Source organism: Pelophylax lessonae (genome assembly GCF_965119305.1).
Source record: "Pelophylax lessonae genome assembly, chromosome: 12".
Taxonomy (NCBI): domain Eukaryota; kingdom Metazoa; phylum Chordata; class Amphibia; order Anura; family Ranidae; genus Pelophylax; species Pelophylax lessonae.
Genome location: NC_138779.1, coordinates 79,149,049 through 79,171,212, shown reverse-complemented (window position 1 = coordinate 79,171,212; position 22,164 = coordinate 79,149,049). Strand labels below are relative to the sequence as shown.

The 22,164-nt window shown below is 42.6% G+C and overlaps 1 protein-coding gene across 5 annotated transcripts in view; it reads left to right on the top strand.

Annotated features, from left to right (window-relative positions):
- PLCH2 (phospholipase C eta 2) overlaps window positions 1-22,164 on the top strand; it is a 1,017,756-nt gene that overhangs the window by 845,046 nt on the left and 150,546 nt on the right. The window contains exon 12 of one of the 5 annotated variants that reach the window (XM_082273768.1): window positions 18,904-19,062. The exons of the other annotated variants lie outside the window; for them this stretch is intronic. Coding sequence (XP_082129894.1) covers window positions 18,904-19,062 — 159 coding nt within the window. The remainder of the gene's footprint in view (window positions 1-18,903; window positions 19,063-22,164) is intronic. 5 annotated transcript variants of the gene reach the window in all.

Genomic DNA, 22,164 nt, shown 5'->3' with positions numbered 1-22,164 from the left:
ATTTATGACTTTCCAGGCTTACATGGTACATATAAATCTGGTATCTCCCAGATCTTTTGGCTCTCATTTCCATAATATTTGGATACAAAGTAAAAATTCTCTAGTCCTCCATCCAGCTAGTCAGCACAAAAATATCTCATTACATTGTTTAAGTATTTTAGGGTAAAAAACAGAAAGGGTTTCTATTGCATTAATTTGCAAACCGTTTAATTAGCTATTTTGGTGCTGATTAGATGGGGAATTTTTGTATTGTACGTACTCCTATGTAGTCTCCTTGAGAGCTTCTACATATAGTAGACTTGCATATCTCACTTGTTAAGCCCTGGGGAAGATGGGGGATTATAGGGAAGCGGATGACCCGAATTCTGGCATGAAGCCGATATGCAGATTTCTAACACGTTTCATATGGCCTTGCTATGATATGATGAATGAGTATAACTGCAAGGTCGTGATGGCATTGAAAAATGGAGCACAGCTTGGCTCAATTCTTACCTATAGAACTGACTCCATCAGGACATGTATTGTATGCTGAATGCATTGCCCTGGGTTTTTACCATTTATATAGTTAAATAGGGTCCTTTAAAAATGCAGCACAATGCATCTGAAAATTCTGGCAATGCTGCTTGCATTTCCTTGAGCATTTTCATTGCAGCTGGTTGGAACAAGCCCTCTGACTTTACCAAACTGAGCCATTATAATAGCACAGGAAGCTAAACCAAGCAGGTAAAGCTGTATCAGGTCTTTCTGTGTCACCTGCATTGGTTTCTATTTCAGAGTGAAATAACTTTCCATATACAAAGTTTTCAATATTTAGATTCCTGCCAAGTTTGACTTGTATAGAAGGTGAGCTTTCCACAGACAGCTTCCATCCCTCTCTATGCTTGTGTAGTGATTACACCACATGAGCAGAGCCTGCAGAGTTACCAAACCTTCTCTAAGCTGAGCAGGGAGGGCAAAGAGATCAGAGCATGCAGCTCCAGTTCTCCATTTATTTTCATTCCTAATTAACCACAGCCTGTGTCCATTTTGTTAATTAAGAGCAGCATCTGCTCTGTTTTTTATGTTTAAAAGTGTTCCACCCAGGGGCGCAACTAACAGGGGTTGCAGGGGTCGCAATTAGGGTTGCCACCTCATCCCTTTAAAACAGAACACAAATTAATTACACAGGTTCTGAGGCTAATTTAATGCAGAGAAGGCTCCAAGTGAGTTTAATTACCACCTTAATCAGCCACAGAACCTGTGTAATTAATGTGTGTTCTGTTTTAAAGGGATGAGGTGGCAACCCTAGTCGCAATTGCAACCCAGCCCCATGTACAGGGGCCCTGTATACACCTGAATAGGAGGGGCGGGGACATATAGAGGAACTAATGCCCTCTTTTTTTCATTCTGCAGCTGCTAAATGCCTATGGGAGAAGCAGGTATTCAGCTCCTCTATATTTCCTCTATACTTCGCCACCTCTTCTATCCTGCGACTTTCTGCTGCCCCTGGGCCTCTGTGATCCCCCCCTCCCCCACAGTGCTGCCAGGTTCCCCCCTCCCCTCGGGTGCTGCAGGGATGTGCCAGGATGAAGAGTAGGGAAGGGGCCAGTTAATGTGCCATTTCTGAATGAAGAGAGTGAGTTATTGGTACCAATCACTGACTCTGCCCATTCATTGATGATGCATAGTAAACTGTTTACTATGCTTTAGTTTGTGAATGAACAGGAAGCTCTGTAAAGTGTTATTCCTGTCCATTCTTTCTGTGCTGCTGAGGCTGCAGAGATGGCGATTAAGGGCTGTGTCCTAAATCGTCTTCCTCTGTCTCAAAGGTGAAACATCAGAGGTCTGTTTAAACCCCTGATATGTCATCAAAGCCCCCCAATGGCATCCTAAATTAAAAAAAAAAAAAAAAAATTAATATAATAATGTAAAAAAATGAAATAAATAAAATGGTAAAAAATAATTTAAAAAATATCAAAAACAAAAAAAAAGCTACTGACACCAGTGGCGGATTTACGGGTCCCAGTCAGGGAGGCCCTTCCGGGTTTTTTGCTCCGTGGCCCTGAAGATTCTAGTTGTGCCTCTGGTTACACCCAATGTGTTACAGGGGGCAGTGACAGAACCAAGAACAGGTTGCTAGTAGAGGTCCTGCTGTGGCCATTATGAGGGAATCCCACTCACCTTGCTGGATTTTGTAATGATAATATGAAGACTGTAATAGGTGGAACAGACAAAGGTGGAAAATACCCCAAAAAAAATCTGCACCCAGAAGGGCAGTAAAAAAAAAATAAAAACTGGCATTATGGCAGTGAGAGATCATTACTGGAATATCTAAGATATCAGAGAAGTTGGAGACAGATTTGATCGACACAGCTCTGCCTGTTACTAAATTATCGCTTTGGGTGGACTGGCCCTTTGTCAACACTGACATCTTTGTTCTACAATACAATATTAGATGAGCTAAAAATGGTAAACCACTGCGCTTGGCAGTATAAATGGACTTCATGACTGACAGCATCCAAAACAGTTAAAGGGCTATTTTAATGCCCATTGCAGCCCATCAGCTGCTTCCATTATCACATTCAGTAACTCACAATTTTCCCAGCATTGAACGTGGTTTGGTAACAATGTGATTTCAGATATAGCTGTAATTTCTGTGTGCTTTATTTCGTACTGTAGACATGCTAGTATTATGGGTTCTTATCGTTGGAACAGATCCTGTCCTGAAACTGTTGTCAATTTTGTCTGCATGCTCTTTTTATTATTTCATTTTTATCTTGTGTGTCTTGGTAGTATAAAACAGATTTACCGTATATCAGTCCCAACAAGCACGTCCATGCAAGAAAAAAATATTTTCTCTTTCGCTCATTGACAGACGCAGACTTCTTGATTAATATCAGTAGGGATATACTGCCCCCTACAGGAGTAGGACACTAGGCAGGAAAAAAGTTCTGGCCACACCTTATGGGCAGTCTCAGGGGGTATATCCTCTCTCTCCCTGCTAAAGGATGTCAGTTTTTTTCTGCCTAGTCAGGAGTAAGGACCTAAGTTCCTTGCTGGGATCTCTGGTCCTGGCAAGCTTTTTTAGATAAATCTTTTTTAGTTAGCTTTTTTTCTCCAGTTTGTTCCTGTGAGATCTTCAAGCAATTATGCTGGATCTGGGCGACGGGCTGGATGTTGATATCCGGTGGTCACCCCAGCCGGCCTACGAGCGCGTGCAGGCCCTAGCTCCGCGCTGGGTCGGCCGCGACATAGTCCCACTGGACGGGGACTGGCCCCGCGAGTTAAACGTCTCGCCAGGTCGCCTACGACCAGTCGGAATCTGAGTCATGGCATCCGTATTGGCTGACAGCCCCCCCACCTCGGTGGAGAGGGGTTCTGTCAGGAGTTGGTGCCCGCCTGTTCCGGTATGGTGAGTAGAATGTTCCCCCTCTCCCCCTGACGGGTTTTGGGGTGGGCGCGGGCCCCTCCCCGGGATGGTCGGACCCTCATGTTTCCGGGTTCCCCTCTGTCCTATTACGCACCCCCACCTATCTGCTCCCTTACTAGTGGGTACAGGCCACATATGGAGGCGGTGGGGGGGCGCCGCTGGTGGTACCCTAAAAACGATCAGGGGGGGTTAATACCTGTGCTTTCAGGCCCATCTATGATCGATCCGTAGGGTAGGCTCACGGGGGTCCCCTGTTGACACTGCGGCCCGCACGAGGCCGCCATTTTCCCGCGGGCCGCCATTTTGTTGTAGCCTGCATGTCCTCGGCATGGTGGCGGCCATCTTGGTACACCCAGCTCGTCCTGCTTGAGAGCTGAACAGCTGTAGAAATCACCAAGGGCGTGGTCCCTCCCTAGACCCGGGAAAATCACTCCACAAAAGACTTCCTGTCAGATAGACAGCGCTGAGAGCAGTCCTGGTTTGAACTTTGGTGCATCAAGTGGTGAGCCTTTTGGGGGTCTCTCTTATCTCTCTCTGCGGGGGTCTCGAGCACGTGACCACTGGGGGCGCTTTAGCGCTGGGGGATTCTTTTAAAAAAAAAAAGTTTTTTTTTTTTCATTTTGTCATTTTTTGCTGACAGGTTTCCCTGGCATTGCCATGGACCCTGCTGCACATGAGTCCCCATCTGATCCCCTCGAGGTGGCCGCAGGGCCCTCTGATTCTCCACTCACCATTGATTCGCTTTCAGCGGTCCTGGAGTCATTTGTGTCCCGGGTGGAGGTGGCCTGTCAGGGACGGGGGGCTAAAAAACGACCCCCGCCCACCCCTGTCTCATCCGATACCTCAGACTCTGATCCTGAGCCGGTCGCTGCTGCCGCGGGTGCCTCCTTTAGGGTTGATGTCCCGCGTTCCTCTGACAGTGAGGATGATCTTCCTGCCTCTGCTATAGCGCAGGACAAAGCACTGGTGGACGCACTGATTATGTCAGTCCGGGAGACCCAAAAACTGGAGGTTGCACCAGTGGAGGCAGTTCAGACGGAAGTTGCCTTTGGCAGCCGTCAGACCTTGGATTTGGGGGAATGGCCTCTTCAGGTCAGGCTGGTCGCAGACGCTCCTTGGCGACTTCCTCTCAGGGAAGAGCCGCTGTCTCAGGGACCGATCGTCCATCCTGCTTTACGATCACTGGCTTTGACGGACTGGCTGTTGAGAGCCAGGTGCTGAAGGACAGGGGTTTGTCTGCTTCAGTTATTCCTACTCTGATTAAAGCGAGGAAAGCGACTTCCAGAAAAGTCTATCATCGCACATGGAAGTCTTATATCGCGTGGTGTGAATCCCTTGGGTTTCCTCCACGTTCTTACTTGGTTGCTCGGATATTGGCCTTTCTGCAATGGGGGGTTGAGCAGAAGCTGGCCTTGAGCACTATCAAGGGTCAGGTCTCAGCATTGGCAATCTTCTTCCAGAAGCCGCTGGCGACTCATTCCTTGGCACTTCTGCATGCAGGGTGTGGGAATTGGCCGCATTGTCCTGTCGTTCCCCATATCTGGTGGTTCATAGGGATAAGGTGGTTCTTCGTCCGAATCCATCCTTCCTTCCTAAGGTGGTTTCAGAGTTTCATTTGAATGAGGATATTGTGTTACCTTCCCTTTGTCCTAAGCCCAGTCATCCTTGGGAGTTTGCGTTACACTCCTTGGATGTGGTTCGAGCGATCAGGGTCTACTTGGCTACTACTGACTCTTTTCGTAAGGCTGATTCACTTTTTGTGATTACGGATGGCCCTAGAAAGGGGTTGCCTGCGTCTGCCGCGACTATCTCCAGATGGATCAGACAGACGGTGGTGCAGGCTTATTCTATTAAGGGTCGGGTTCCTCCATTCCCTGTTAAGGCACACTCTACTCGGGCTCTTAGTGCTTCCTGGGCCTTCCGCCATCAGGCGTCGGTGCTTCAGGTGTGCAAGGCGGCTACCTGGTCGTCGGTTCATACCTTTACAAAATTCTATAAAGTTGATGTGCTGGCATCGGCGGATGCCTCTTTTGGCCGCAAGGTTTTGCAGGCCGCTGTTTGAGGGGACCGTTGGTCTACCTCGGTGGTTTGGTTTTTTTCAGTTGGGTCTCATCCTTTTGTTTGATGAGTCCTTGATGCTTCTGGTTGGCTCCGGTTGGGCCTTCTGGATTGGATTTTTATTTCTGTTATCCCACCCCTCATTTGTGGCACTGCTTTGGGATGTCCCTACTGATATTAATCAAGAAGTCTGCGTCTGTCAATGAGCGACAGAGAAAATTGGATTTTTGATTTACCGTAAAATCCTTTTCTCTTAAGCTCATCGACAGACGCAGGACCCGCCCCTCTATTTTTGAGTTGGGTTGGGTTGAATTCTCTGACACTGCTTTGTTACATAACTGACATCCTTTAGCAGGGAGAGAGAGGATATACCCCCTGGTACTGCCCATAACGTGTGGCCAGAACTTTTTTCCTGCCTAGTGTCCTACTCCTGTAGGGGGCAGTATATCCCTACTGATATTAATCAAGAAGTCTGCGTCTGTCAATGAGCTTAAGAGAAAAGGATTTTACGGTAAGTTAAAAATCCAATTTTACTGAAGCCATCAAAAAGGATTAGTTCCTCTTTCTCGAAAGACTGTCTATGCAAATAAGGGATGTCTGTAGATGCGAAAAAGCTGTTCAGTTTCGACCAAAATGTTATAATGCCCTTTCTATAGGTGTAAGGCTTTATGTACCTTAGAACAATGGTCCTCAACTCCGGTCCTCGGGGCCCACTAACAGGCCAGGTTTGCAAGATAACTAAATTACATCACAGGTGATCTCATTTGCTGCTCAGTGATTGCAGTATTCTAGTCTGCATCTCTCCAAGGTAATACCTAAAATCTGGCCTGTTAGTGGGCCCCGAGGACCGGAGTTGAGGACCACTGCCTTAGAAGACCTTCATTTAAGACTGACCTGAAAACTCCTAGGACATTGCTAAGCTTGGCGAACTGTTACTGTTCACTTTCACCATCACAGGAGTGAGCTCTTTATCTGATTCAAACCCTCTCACTTGATGCAGTAACCCTGAGCTCAGTTTGAGAGCCAACTCTTTTGATGAAGAAGGTGAACAGTAACATTGGGCTTTTCATGGCAACCTCCTAGAAGCTTTCCTCAGGCTTCTTGAGGTACATAAATAGCTTATACCTACAGCAAGGGCATTAGTCAACTTTACTCAGGTTGTTTTTATCTACAGATGGCCCTCATCTGCATAGGTGGGTTTTGGGTAAAGGTAAACAAACTCTTTAACAATATCTACATTTCAATATCTTTTTAAACTTTGAGTCCAACGTCTGCCTTAGTCCGCTTTTATTAGCCCTGATGAAGAGGTTGCCTTAATGTCCTGAAACCTATTTGTTTATTCATAAAGAGATAAACATATTTTTTGAACTATTAGGTGTAGTGCTCCTGTTTTTTCTGTACCCACTGGATCTTATATGAATTGCCTCTTTAAGGACCTTTTGTGGATAAGAGCTGTCTAGCCAGACAAATTGATCTCTTTATTATAGACTGGTATTTTCATTGTGAGATCAAGCGTATTGTTTGAATCCAAAACCTCCTACCTACATCTTCAAATATAAATGCCCTTCAATATCATTGGCCTCTGTTTCCCTAGCTGTTAGCCCTACCCTAGCCTACCCTAGCAATTATTATTATCCATAAAAAACTGCAACACTGAACACTTACTCTAACCTTTAACCTGTCTGTAACGGATCAACTGGCACCCTGACTGGGTACCTCCGTTGACGGATGCTCTTAGTGCTTCTCGAGGACTTCAAGCTCTCCACCAGACACCATAACCACCGCAGACCCCACAAACCACCACAGCTTGGTTGGGGTCTCACCATATCCTACCCACCCTGGACCTATGACAAGGCTCCAGGTTCCAGTGGGCGAGCCTCTCTATCCCCAGAGATTATTCAAGGGAGTATAAAGAGCATAGCAATCCCTTGTACCAGTTTCCCCCAATAAGAGACAGGACTCTAGATTAAGGGTGAAGTAGAACTCAAGGTTTATTGTTACCGCTGCTCTTTTATACAGTTTTCCCCCACAAGGTCCACCTGGACGGTAACAGGACATGAAAATCATAATCCAATAAAAACAGAATTTTACACTGTCACTCCCATACAGTGCACACAATCCCTCCCCTTCTGCCTGATTACATTATCATATGCAGATGAAATTGTATACAGAAGCAGATTTAACCTGAACTAATTATCTAGCCATCTGGATAGAACAATGTGAGGTCATTAACATTTAACAATGGGACAGGCAGACTTCACACAATACACATCCCACCTCAATAGATAGACAATAGGACAAGACTGCCAATGACAGTCTGTCCGTCTCCTACATTGAAGTACATGGAATACACATTATCCCAATACACAAACAATAGGAAAAGCCTGTCTCTGACATTGAAGGGCATTGAACAGAAGCCAATGTGATTAGCTCTTTCAATTAACATTTTCAGAATCAAACAGGAATAGTCCTCACATATTTCTCGAGATACATGGCTGACAAATATTAATGTCCCACTTGAAGCAATTCAAACCATTTAGTATCTTTCTTTCACTCCCAGTGATGGTGAGTACTGTCACACTGTTCCTTAATATTTTTTCTTGGCACCTAATCCAAACCCCAAGTCTTGGACTATAACTTTTTCCCCAGAAAGCTTTATATACATAAAACAAATATAATCAAATGATCATAAAAAGGTGGTGCAAAAAAGGTGAAACCTCTTATAACATAGGATTCCCAGCCAGCAACAAGCAGTGACCATATAAATATATAACCAAATGTGTATCAAGAGGTGAAAAACATATACCAATATAACGACTGTCTAGATATTAGTTTAACTGGCTAGACTTTGATAATCTTGTACTATTACTTACCTTACTTGGCTTCTAAACAGAAATAGATTTACCTCTTTACAATATAACTAACCTAATCTTAAACACATTTAACTCCTGTATGTGCATACATCCTATATTAGGCACACAAAGCATCAGGACCTAGATCTACCGGCATCAAGACCATTGTACTGAAGACTGACCAAATTGCAGTACTACCGTTGCCCATAATTTTATTTTCCCCATAGCACTGCTGCTATTCAGCACCGGTTTTCCTGCATGATTATATATGGTTTAATTCTCTGCATTACTGCTGCTCAGTAGTTACCCATTTTACAGCCCTATTGCTGTAAATCAATTATCTGTCCTGCAGGACTACTGCTGAACAGCTAATGCTTTATAGCACTGCTATGTACCAGCACACAGCTCAAATGCAGAAACTTTAGTGACCAATTTATACCTCACATGCTTTAGCTATTGCCAACCAACTCTACAACCCTTGTTAACTGTGACAGAGATCGCTTGCCTGCAGTAGTTCCTGGTAATAATGTAAAGGGTCTAACAGAGAAGTGTAATATTTTTAGCATTATGGGGTAATCGGTAATTAGTGCAGTGAGCAAAGATTTTAGGTTAATCATAATAACCAATTCAAGAGCAAATATTAGTAGACGATCTGTAATTTAAAAGTGATTTGTTACTGGATCCTCTGATTGCCCTGAAAGCAGTCATGTGATAAAAGTCAAGGCCTCCAGTCACAGATAGTCTTTTAGCAGCTCATAATAGTCTAAGAAAAGCTTACTCTTTATTGATCCCCAGTTTAAATCTTACCGTTATAGTACCAATTTTTTTTTTAAAGTAGTTGTAAACCTCAGACATTAAATATAAACAAAGCATATCCCTCTATAGTTTGTACTTGTCTCAATCCACATGTGTGATTTCCATCTGCTGCCTCCTTCCTCTGCTATCTGCATAAGTCACTTCTGAAAGGTCTTCCTGACATCAAAGAGCAAAAAAAAAAAGGTGACCGGGGAGGGAGCTCCAGCCCAAAGCCTGTGAATGAGGGCCTTCAACTTCTTGTGTACTTTGTGAGGGCGAGTGTGTCCCTCCCTCCAATCAGCTATCATTGAGCTCTTCAGAGTGTTATGAGTAAGCGATCTCCAGTGTCGCAGAGTTCCTGAGTGTGGTCATTTTATTTTTGACTGAAAAGATGATGTTATGCCAAGTAAATAGATACATAACATGTCACGCTTTAAAATTGTGCACACTCGTGGCATGGCGCCAAACTTCGGTACTTAAAAATCTCAATAGGCAAAGCTTTAAAGAAAATTACAGGTTACCTGTTTAGAGTTACGGGGGAGGTCCTGGGCTAGAATTGTTGCTCTTGCTCTAACATTCGTGGTGATACCTCACATGTGTGGATTGAATGGTGTTTACATATGTGGGCGCGTCTTACGTATACATTCACTTCTGCACACGGGGACGGGGGCACTTTAATTTTTTTTTTTTCTTACACTTTCTCTTTCATTTTTTTTTTTTTTTTTATTACTTTTATTCCTATTACAAGGAATGTAAACATCCCTTGTAATACAGTATCTCACAAAAGTAAGTACACCCCTCACATTGATGTAAATATTTTATTATACCTTTTCATGTGACAACACTGAAGAAATTACACTTTGTTACAATGTAAAGTACTGAATGTACAGCCTGTATAACAGTGTAAATTTGCTGTCCCCTCAAAAAAAAAAAAAAACACACAGCTATTAATATCTAAACAGCTGGAAACAAAAGTAAGTACATCCCCAAGTGAAAATGTCCAAATTGGGCCCAAAGTGTCAATATTTTGTGTGGCTACCATTATTTTCCAGCAATACCTTAACCCTCTTGGGCATTGAGTTCACCAGATCTTAACAGGTTGCCACTGGAGTCCTCTCCCACTCCTCCATGATGACATCACGGAGCTGATGGATGTTAGAGACCTTGCACTCCTCCACCTTCCATTTGAGGATGCCTCACATATGCTCAATAGGATTTAGGTCTGGAGACATGCTTGGCCAGTCCATCCCTTTTACTCTCCGCTTCTTTAGCAAGACAGTGGTCATCTTGGAGTTGTGTTTGTGGTCATTATGTTGGAATACTGCCCTGCTGCCCAGTAGGAGGGGAAGGGAGGGGATCTTGCTCTGCTTCAGTATTTCACAGTAGATTTTAGCATTCATGGTTCCCTCAATGAACTGTAGCTCCCCATGGCAACCCATACAGCCCCAAACCATGACACTCCCACTACCATGCTTGACTGTAGGCAAGACACCCTTGTCTTTGTACTCCTCACCTGGTTATAAGACCTCAGATCTCTCCTACAGACTGGAAAGCCTGAGAAAATGATCTTGGTTATCCAGCCGAGATCACGGCAGTATTTACATAGTTTGTGAGGTTAAAAAATACATCAGTCCATCCAGTTCAACCTATGATGTGTGTGTGTGTGTTTTGCTGTTAACCGTACATTGTATACCCCTTTATGTTGTGGTCTTTGAGGTGCCCATCTAATAGTTTTTTGAAACTATCGATGCTCCCTGCTGGATACCACTGCTTGTGGAAGAGAATTCAACATCCTTACTGCTCTGACAGTAAAGAACCCCCAACGTATTTTAAGGTTAAACCGTTTTTTCCTCTAGTTTTAGTGAGTGGCCACGTGTCTTATTGTATTCCCTTTAGCTAAAAAGTTTGTTCTTTATGCTAGGGTCCTCTCCAGTACAGTATCTGTATATTGATATCATATCCCCTCTCAAGCGTCTCTTCTCCAGAGTGAATAAGTTCAAGGCCTGTAGTCTTTCCTCATAGCTGAGATCCTCCATTCCGATAATTATTTTTGTTGCTCTTCTCTGGACTCTCTCCAGTTCCAGCACATCCTTTCTGAGGACCGGTGCCCAGAACTGGATGGAATACTCCAGATGTGGCCGGACCAGAGTCTTGTAAAGTGGGAGAAAAATCTCTTTATTTCTGGAGTGAATCCCCTTTTTTTTATACATGCCAGTATTTTGTTGGCTTTGCTTGCAGTGGCTTGGCATTGCATGCCACTGCCAAGCCTGTTGTCCACTAGTACCCCCAGGTCCTTTTCCATCTTAGATTCACCCAGAGGTTCCCCCCCCTAGTAAGTAGCTTGCTTTCGTGTTTCTGACGCCCAGGTGCATTACTTTACATTTTTCAGCATTAAACCTCATCTGCCATTTCGTTTCCCACCCCATTCTTTTGTTCAGTTCCGCTTGTAATGTTTCCACATCCTGCATAGAAGATATTGGCATGCTTAGTTTAGTATCATCCGCAAATACCGAGATTGTGCTGGATATCCCAAGGTATGGTACAACTGCCAGGCCGGGCGTGACCTCATAATGTTGCGCCTGGGCCTCAGAAAGCCATACAGACTACCGGGGACCATCTAGCCTTTGGTGTTTTCTAAGGTGTACTTCGCCAGCGGCAGAATCCTTCTCTAGCTCACCGATTGCAAGGGAGAGTGGGTAGAAGCACTGGAGAGTAGCGGGGACGTCCCCTCCCGCCACCTGTAAGAACAATCAAGCAGCTGAACAGCCACTATGATTGTTCTTATGGTGAAGGGGATCACTGGCCAAAAAATTATATCTGAATGATGCCTGTAGCTGCAGGCATCATTCAGATCTCTCCACTGAAAGCTCAGGACGTCATATGACGTCCAGCGGTATGGAAGTAGTTATTAGTATTAGTAATCTAAATAGCAACTAGTCACCTAGATAAGCCTAGGTGACTCAGATCAGTGTCCAACCAGACAGTTCGGCACCAGTTCCCCAGAAAGAAGACCCAGGGCTATCCAAATCTCATTAACCAACTTTTACTAGTGTAATATGTCCACTAGACAAGTCATAAGACAAAACTCATACAATGGTCCAGCAGTCTAAAAAGTGGAATTCATTTATCTTCATAAATTTCTTGAGGGAGATTAATAAATATTTTTTTCCCAAGTGGAGCAGCTTCTCCAACTCCATCTGCAGCAGGGTTACCATACTTCTTCTGACCAAAATCCTGTACATGATTAATATTAAACATTTCTATACACTCCAGAAAGGAAGCTTTATTGTCCTTATTCTGAGAATTAATCCAAGCCTCGTTCTCAGCGTTTATCACGTTGTGGTCCATCATTAGAGACTCATCTTCTCTTTTCATGGGATCAGGGTGAACTGAGCACTTTTCCATGCTCTGACAAGGAGAAGCAGACGACAATCCCTGGTCTCCTCCAAGGGCCATAATTAGTGGGTAGAAGGCTTGCCCCTAGTGCCCTCCAAAAGCCCATGTCCTGGTTGGGTTTGTCACAGGGACAAAGTGCAATATGCAACTAGAATTGTTTTTTGTTTTTTAAAGTTGTGGTGATATTTGTTCTTTAAGGTAGCAGATCAACTGTTCAGGCTACTGCTTAGGCACAATTTACACTTTTAGAAATTCACTATGAGATAGAAAATGTTCCACTTTAAGAGGTTTTTGGTGATTTATTAAGCCATTACAATCTGGCATACTTATTTGTGATTAGGAATGGAGTGCATCTATCCAATTAGTTCATCTGAAGTGCACGAACGTCAAGAAATCATCATAAAATGAAAGTTCACTAGTCAGAATTATTAGTGGCTGTGACATATCTTTGGATGAGGGTTAGGCTAAGGCTAATAATCCAATCCCTTGAGACGAGCTTAGCAATTATACAGTAAAATAGAATGGATTTTAGGTTTTTCTCTATTAGTCGATTTTCTTTTTTGCTATTAGATATTTCGTTCTGCGGGTGCTGAAATCATATTCCCAACTAATTCATGTGAAGCTATTGTATTTCTCCAACCCATCCATACAGAGTTTTTTTTTTTTTTTATACCATGAATAACTATCTGAAAAAGTTCAAATATTGCTCTTTACTGCCAGCAACATTTAAAATATTAATCTGCAAATGTTAGAACTTCTTCGACTGATCCCATTATTCAAGAGAGTTTGCGAGGAGATTTATGAAAATGTATTCAATACTAACGAATAGAAAGTTTTACCTTTTACTTTGATAAAAGTCTGCAGATAGAAATATTTTTTTATATTTCTGTCACCGCTTGGAACGTTGGTCCTGACATTTAGGCAGAGGGACAATTTATGCAAGTTTCTGTTGTTTGGCAAAATCTAAATTTCATCAACGTGTCCATCTACAATCTTTTATACATACATGTACAAAATATACTCCTCATAGGCTTTTATTTAAAGCCCAATTGTAGCTTTCTTTTTAATTTCCCTGCGAAGTAAAACTGCAAAAAAATTAAAATGTTAATTTGTATGTTTTTTTGTGATGGTGTCCTAGCCAGATGCCTAGCAGCCATTTCCCGGCAGCACACTGAAGACTCGGACAGCTGTGATCAGTATGAGAGCAGTGCTCCAAATCTTTATAGGTCTTACATGTCCCCTCACTGTGCTCCAATCACAAATGCTGCTGAGTGAGACTTGTTTGGAGCTGGGGGTGTGAGGGACCACTATAGTTCTGAAGACCACCTATTGGGCTCTCTGGCCAGAAATTGTGTATATGCGTCATTTCATAGTTCGACTGTAACAAAGGCACTGATTGACTTTGTTGCTTGAGCAGCTAATGTATGGTTTTGCTTCACACAGAAGCGGTCTATGGTTGTACCTGGGTTGCTAAAATGTAGGGGAGAAGTGAAGTGATTTGGGCGAAATTCATTTTATTGCAAAACTTCTGATTTTTGACAAAGAAACTCTCCTTTTCACTCAATGAGCTGTTAAGGCTAATCTATTTATTTTTGGAGAGTGTTTCTAGGTTAATTTAATTTTTTGCTTATGTGATTGCGTGTTTTGTTGTTTTTACATTTTGTATTTTACATTTTTTCACTATTTGGTTTTCTTTCAATGGAAAAAAATATAAAATATTAAGGCTAATTAGGAGCCGTTAATTTCAACAAGATCCAGTCCAGAATAGTGGAGTTCTTTGACCATTACATTTTTAAAGGTTCGTGTAGCACCCTCCTAGATAGGTGCTAGGCTAAAAGGTTTATGCTCCATTTGCTTATCAGTGGAGCCTGATCTGTTCGTTATGCAGTCACTTGATCTGAGCGAGTGTCCCCACTGTATCCAATAGGGGAGCCTGTTGGACAGTGGAGGAAACCTGGCCAGTGGCAAACAGGCTTTTGTGGCAGTCTCAGTGGAAGGGCTTCACTGCAGTGCATCCTGGGATTGACCATAAAAGCCAAGGAAACATGTGACAGGGCATCTTTGGCAGTAAGCAGAGTCCCAGGAGGAGGGTGACTGCTGTCTCTCCTCCTGCAGCCAGAGGAAGGTGGTCACAGGCAGTGGGCCTTGTGAACCAGGTGTGGAGCTGAACCTTGAGGGTCCTGTAAAGCTGATGGTGGAGCTGCCGGCAGAGTCAACTGGGAAGAACAGTGTCCGTGGGTACCAGGGGGCTTGCCAAGGGGTCTGCCCAGGAAGGGAGACTACTCCAGTGTAGTCAAGAGGACAGAAGGTTGGCTCACACAGCAAGTGTAAAGGGGGTGCCAAGTAGGACCCTGAATAGCAAGAGCAAAGGGGGTGCAACGGGGGTGCAAAGTGGGGCCCTGAAGAGTAATTTAACACATAGTTCACCTCTCATATACTTCACTTCAGTGGCAAGGTGAAACAGTGGCCTTGCTGCTGCTTAGTTAGAAGTCCTCCAGTTGTGCATAGTTCATAAAGTTGGAGTATCCAACTCATCCCTTCTCCCATCCCAAGTTCTAAAGCAAAAGCAACAAAAACCAAATCCCCCTGGACTATTGATTGAGCCAAGCACTATATATATAAATAATATACACTATATTACCAAAAATATTGGTAATAAAAGTAATTGGGTTCATTATTAAGTCAGCCCGCCCTGTGCAGCTATAACAGCTTCTACTCTTCTGGGAAGGCTGTCCATAAGGTTTAGGAGTGTGTCTATGGGAATGTTTGACCATTCTTCGAGAAGCCCGTTTGCGAAGTCAGGCACTGATGTTAGACGAGAATGCCTGGCTCGCAGTCTCTGCTCTACTTCATCCTAAAGGTATTCCATTGGTTGAGGTCAGGACTCTGTGCAGGCCACTCAAGTTCCTCGACCCCAAACATGCTCATCCATGCCTTTATGGTCTTTGCTTTGTGCACTGGTTCAAATCATTTGGTGGAGGGGGATTATGGTGTGGGGTTGTTTTTCAGGGGTTGGGCTTGGCCCCTTAGTTCCAGCGAAGAGAACTCTTAAGGCATCACCATACCAAGACAATTTCATGCTTCCAACTTTTTTGGGAACAGTTTGGGGATGGCCCCTTCCTGCTCCAACAGTACTGCGCACCAGTGCACAAAGCAAGGTCCATTAAGACATAGATGAGCAAGTTTGCGGTAGAGAAACTTGACTGGCCTGCACAGAGCCCTAACATTAACCCAACAGAACACCTTTGGGATGAATTAGAGTGGAGACTGCGAGCCAGGCTTTCTCGTCCACATCAGTGCCTGACCTCACAAATGTGCTTCTGGAAGAATGGTTAAACATTCCCATAGACACACTTATAAACCTCGTGGACCGACTTCCCAGAAGAGTTGAAGCTGTTATAGCTGCAAAGGGTGTGCCAACTCAATATTGGACCCTACGGACTAAAACTGGGATGCCATTAATGTTACGGTGCGTGTAAAGGCAGGCGTCCCAATACTTTGGACAATATAGTGTGTCTGTGTGTGTGTGTGTGTATATATATATATATATATATATATATATATATATATATATATATATATATATATATATATATATATATATATATATATATATATATATATATATGTGTGTGTGTATATATGTATATATATATATATATATATATATATATATATAGTATCTCACAAAAGTAAGTACACCCCTCAGATTTTTGTAAACCTTTTATCATATCTTTTCATGTGACAACACTGAAGAAATCACACTTTGCTACAATGTAAAATCGTGTACAGCTTGTATAACAGTGTGAATTTGGTGTCCCCTCAAAATAGCTCAACACACAGCCATTAATGTCTAAACTGCTGACAAAAAGTAATTACACCCCTAAGTGAAAATGTCAAATTGGGCCCATTAGCCATTTCCCTCCCAGTGTCATGTGACTCGTTAGTGTTACAAGGTCTTGGGTGTGCATGGGGAGCAGGTGTTGTAAATTTGGTGTTATCGCTCTCACTCTCTCATACTGGTTACTGGAAGTTCACCATGGCACCTCATGGCTAAGAACTCTGAGGATCTGAAAAAAAAGAATTGTTGCTCTACATAAAGATGGCCTAGGCTATAAAAAGATTGCCGAGACCCTGAAACTGTGCTGCAGCATGGTGGCCAAGCCCATACAGCAGTTTAACAGGACAGGTTCCACTCAGAACAGGCCTCGCCATGGTCGACCAAAGGAGTTGAGTGCACATACTCCAAAAGTTGTCTTTGGTAAATAGACGTATGAGTGCTGCCAGAATTGCTGCAGAGGTTGAAGGGGTGGGGATCAGCCTGTCAGTGCTCAGACCATATGCTGCACACTGCATCAAAATGGTCTGTAAAGCTGTCGTCCCAGAAGGAAACCTCTTCTAAAGATGATGCACAAGAAAGCCTGCAAGCAGTTTGCTGAAGACAAGCAGACTAAGGACATGGATTACTGGAACCATGAGATCAAGATGAACTTATTTGGTTCAGATGGTGCCTAGCGTGTGTGGCGGCAACCAGGTGAGGAGTACAAAGACAAGTGTGTCTTGCCTACAGTCAAGCATGGTGGTGGGAGTGTCACGGTCTATGGTTGCATGAGTGCTGCCGGCACTGGGGAGCTACAGTTCATTGAGGGAACCGTGAATGCCAACATGTACTGTGACATACTGAAGCAGAGCATGATCTCCTCCCTTCGCAAACTGGGCTGCAGGCCAGTATTCCAACATAACGACCCCAAACACACCTCCAAGTCGACCACTGCCGTGCTAAAGAAGCAGAAGGTAAAGGTGATGAACTGGCCAAGCATGTCTTTAGACCAAAACCCTAATGAGCATCTGTGGGGCATCCTCAAACGGAAGGTGGAGGAGCACAAGGCCTCTAACATCCACCAGCTCAGTGATGTCATCATGGAGGAGTGGAAGAGGACTCCAGTAGCAACCTGTGAAGCTCTGGTGAACTCCATGCCCAAGAGGGTTAAGGCAGTGCTGGAAAATAAAGGTGGCCATACAAAATATTGACACTTTGGGCCCAATTTGGACATTTTAACCTAGTTGAGGTGTACTCACTTGTGTTGCCAGCGGTTTAGACATTAATGACTTTATGTTCACTTATTTTGAAGGGACACCAAATTGACACTGTTATACAAGCTTCATACTCACTACTTTATGTTGCAGCAAAGTGTAATTTCTATAGTGTTGACACATCAAAACATATAATAAAATATTTATGAAAATGTGGGGGATGTACTCACTTTTGTGAGATACTGTGTGTGTGTGTATATATATATATATGTGTGTGTGTATATGTATATATATAATATAATTTTTTTTTAAATGTGGGGAAAGCTAAAATCCTGTCATATTGCCATCTATTACCCTGTTGGAGAAATTTGCTCTGTTTTAGTGTCTTGGTGACACCCCACGTGTCACGATGCCTTTGGAAAGGAAAGCAACATTATCTTTTTGGGAAGTTGACAGACAGGTTCCAATCCTTCCCCATGTAATTCGAAACCGAAGTTTGGCTGGAAACTTGGCACGTTAAATATATCCAGAAAGGAAACTTTTTTCTATTTTTGATTTTCATTTAACTGGGTAAAATTCCCAAAATTAACTTCAATATTTTACTTTTATCAGATAATTTCTATATTTTGTAAGCAGATAATTCAGACTGAACAGACAGTTAAAAGTAAGATCTAGCTTATATTATTTTAATTGGCCCATAGATGGAACTAAAGCAACTATTTTAGACATTGGTTTTATAATATGCCTTACATCGTGCTACCTAATTATATCCTATTAAGTTACACAAGAAAGAGAAGTATTTAAACTTTTACTTAAAAGTTCTCCTGTCTAGACAATATGACTAGAAATCTTTTTAAAAATGCATGAACCTTTCTCATTTTCCTATGAAGCCCTTGCTAAATTAATATTTGCAGACGTTTCATCTAGCAAATTCATTAACAGTCTTTCAGTAAAGACATTGCATTTTCCATGGCTTTGACAAATCTGTAACTGCCTCCTCTCGTTCCTTGGAATCGCTGCCTGTGACTTTTATATAATTGCATGCACCATTACCGGCCAAGTGAATGCCCATCAAAAGTATCGGTGTGTCTATGAAACTCAATGCATCGTGTGCTGATTGCGTACAGACTATGCAGGTAGCTATTCTGCATGCCAAATCAATAAGATGCAGCCTATTAGTGAGCTTGTCGCTAGTGACATCACTCAGTTCCTAGCTTATTGATGGGCTTTTGGTGCGTGAAATGGCTACATCCATTGTATATGCCTGATACAAATGCCTACATTTTTTCATTTTTATATTTCTTGTAAATGAAATGGGCAGCGGCCAAATTTTACCCTTGTGTTTACATATATCTGTAGGCTTCCACCAATAGGAAGCAAGTGGAAAACATAGCTAAGAAGAGACTTGACTCCTTGATGAAAGAATCCAAAATCCGAGACTGTGAGGACCCCAACAATTTTACTGTCACCACACTGCCACCTGCCGGGAAACGCAGCCAAAAAGCCGATTTAAAAAAGGTGCTACACTTTTCATTTTTTTTTTTTTCTTTTTAAATTTGCAGAACCTATGTGGCAGAATCTGTTCCATGATATGTAAATGATATCCAATCTAGTTAAGTCTTATTATGTAATCATGACATATATAAAGCAGACTTATACTTAACTGTTCATGTAAAGGAAACCTGCCATGAAAATAAACATGGAGTCTGCCACTGCTGGAATCTCCTTCTGACAATACCAGTTGTCCAACTGTCATGTTGACCTCCTTAGGTCACAGCCTATAACAAGGGTGCTTATAAGGGCTTCTAACGCTTCTTTTCCTGACAGGCCTATTTGTTCCAGATGTCCAACTCGAGAAGCACTGAAGTTAGTGAATTGACATAGCAGTCAGACAACCAGCATTTTCAGAAGGTCATTAGCAAAGGCAACCCCATATTTGCCTCATGACCGTTTAGTTTTGAGCTTTTGTTGTGTTGTGTCAGTTAAAATAAGAGTAAATGAAGGGCTGAAATACTTATGTTGCCGAGACAAAATGCTACTTAGTTTCCTCCAGTGCTGTTCACTTGATCAAAAACCATAGGTGTTGGTCATGGGATTTCACTAAATAGAGATTCAGTCTTAGATTGGCTGATCCTCCCCTGGGCACATGAGTGGGTTCACTTACCAGCATTTCCTTCAGGAGCAGTAGGCATTTCCACCCTTCTATTATTTCTTATTTATACGTTCTAGTAAGATTTAAGATTTGTGTACAAATCCTCTTTAAATACAAGTACATGTTGTTATGATCATGGTAAACTGGATGGCAATGTTCACAAATGTAAATCTTTGTAAATGACCCAAAACAAATCTGTGAAAACCTTTTTGACCCTAAAAAAATCACTGGTTTTCTTGGGTGTGAAAAATAAAAGTGAGAATTGTGATTGGTTGACATGCTATTTGCCAGGCTCAAGAAGTTTGCAAAACTGAATCTAAACGTTTCTGAAACTTTCCCCCATATATTTGTGACATTGCTTTCAGTGAGTTCATATAATGCAATGCGTATTTTTGTTAATGCCTAATATTTTTCCTCACTCAGCAAAATAGAAAAACTGATTATGGGAATAATAGCCACCAGACCCTGGCCTTGGCCTCTGCGATTCATCTGCTTGGTATATAAGCCATCATGTTTTCCATAATTCCTTTTACCTTAGTCAAAGATAGCCGTTCTCAATGCTCCAGTGTCCTAGTCAGAAATCCTTAGAAAAGGTATCTGTCTCTGGTCATTAACCCAACCTGAAAGTCTTTCCCACTTTTTGCTTGGCATTAAATTTGGAATTCTAGTCAGTGTTTTTTTTTTCTTGGACAGATGGAAGCAGAAATTGCCCTCCAAGCAGATGTTCACGGTTTATAGCACAAATTGGAAGAACCCCACATTCCCAATCCTGCCATGAAAGCCAAGGCTTGAATGCGGGCTAAGGGTTCTGTCCTCACTTCATTTGAAATCTCCATTAAAGAATTTCCTCTCTTTTATCACGGTGCTTCCTAAACCCATCCATGATGGGTTTACAGAGTTTCATCTGTTTTACCACTGTGCTTCCTGAACCCATCCATGAACCCCACCAGTTGTGCACAGGTAGTTGAACCATTTAGTTCGGGCATGGATGACTCCACCTTTATGCATATATAGCCATGCACTGTTAATGGGACGTTTCTATCAATCAAACACATTTACTGTACAGGGCCAGCTTAGTAAACTTAGCCGAAACCTTTTTTATGAGCGCAGGCTTAAAATTTCTTGTCGAGTTTTTGTAGGGGAGAATCACTATTTACTTCATGTACTGAAGGCTCAACAGGAAATGAGTGGAAATCTCACCAAAAAAAGTTAAATTCCAAATGTTACAGTTGTTGTCTACTTGGAAAGTTATACTTTACACCTATTCCGGGGGCAAATTTAAAATTTAGGCTCTCTTCATTTTCAGTCCTGGTGACAATGGTCAAAGGACAAGCTGGGGAATAACCTCTCCAATGGAGACTGTAGAATTTGACAGGTTCTCCCACTTCCCTGCTTTATCCAAAACTATGCAAAATAAAAGTTTTCCACTCTAACTTAAAGCCAATGCCAGTTACTTTTACAATTGCAATACATTATTCCCTATTGTAGCTTATAATAAGAAAAAATGAATACATGCTGTGCAAAGAAACCCCAACTGCCACATTCCTTTCCTGTAACTTCCAGATCAGGAAAATTCAATTTATGCCAAAATAAATCAATGTTTTAATGCTTTCGTTCACACCAGATGTGCTGCATTAACACTCATTTTAAAAAACTCAGTGAAACAATATTGTATATTTGCTCTTGATCTGCATTGTGATGTCCCAAATGCATAGAATATGTTTCTTCTAACCATGTATACAGCGCACTGCAAAGCCAAATGTGTTAAGTTACATTAAAGCCAGCACTTCTGGTGTGAGTGGGAGCATAGGCATATGCGATGTCTGCTCCTGATTCCTAAATCCTCTGCATTTTGCAGCAAGTGTAGCTTATTGAAGGACAGAATAACAAGATATGAAATTGAAGCCTTTCTATACTTAAAGGGAATCTGTGTCTATGATATCGGAGTATAGAATATGGCAGCTTCTGTTGCTGACTTGTGTATAAAGGTGGGGGCTATGCTGCTTACATTGCTTAAAATCCAGCTTTCATTGATGGTCAGTGGAAGGAATGCCCACCTTAACAGACAGCGAACATGATCATCGGTGCCAGTGGTTACTTAACTGTGAAAAAAGAGGAGAAGCTTCACTGGTCCCATGCCCCCTGGCTCTGTGAAGTGGCATTGGTGTCAGGCACCATCAGATGGGAGTTCTATCCACCACTGCTCAAGGAACCATTTGCAACCTTTGACTGAGCTCTAAAGCCCCGTACACACGCACCGATTGTTGGCCGTAAATTTTCGGCCAACGTCCGATCGGCCGATTGTCGGCTTGTTAGTATGATGCTTCCGACAACCGACTGCGACTTTTCGGCCGAACAAAATCTGGTGTGCATGCTATAAAATTTTTGTTGGCCGTCACCAGAACGGTCGATTGTTCGTCAGTCAGTACAGATTTCGGCCGACAAAAGTCAGATGAGCAAGACTGGAC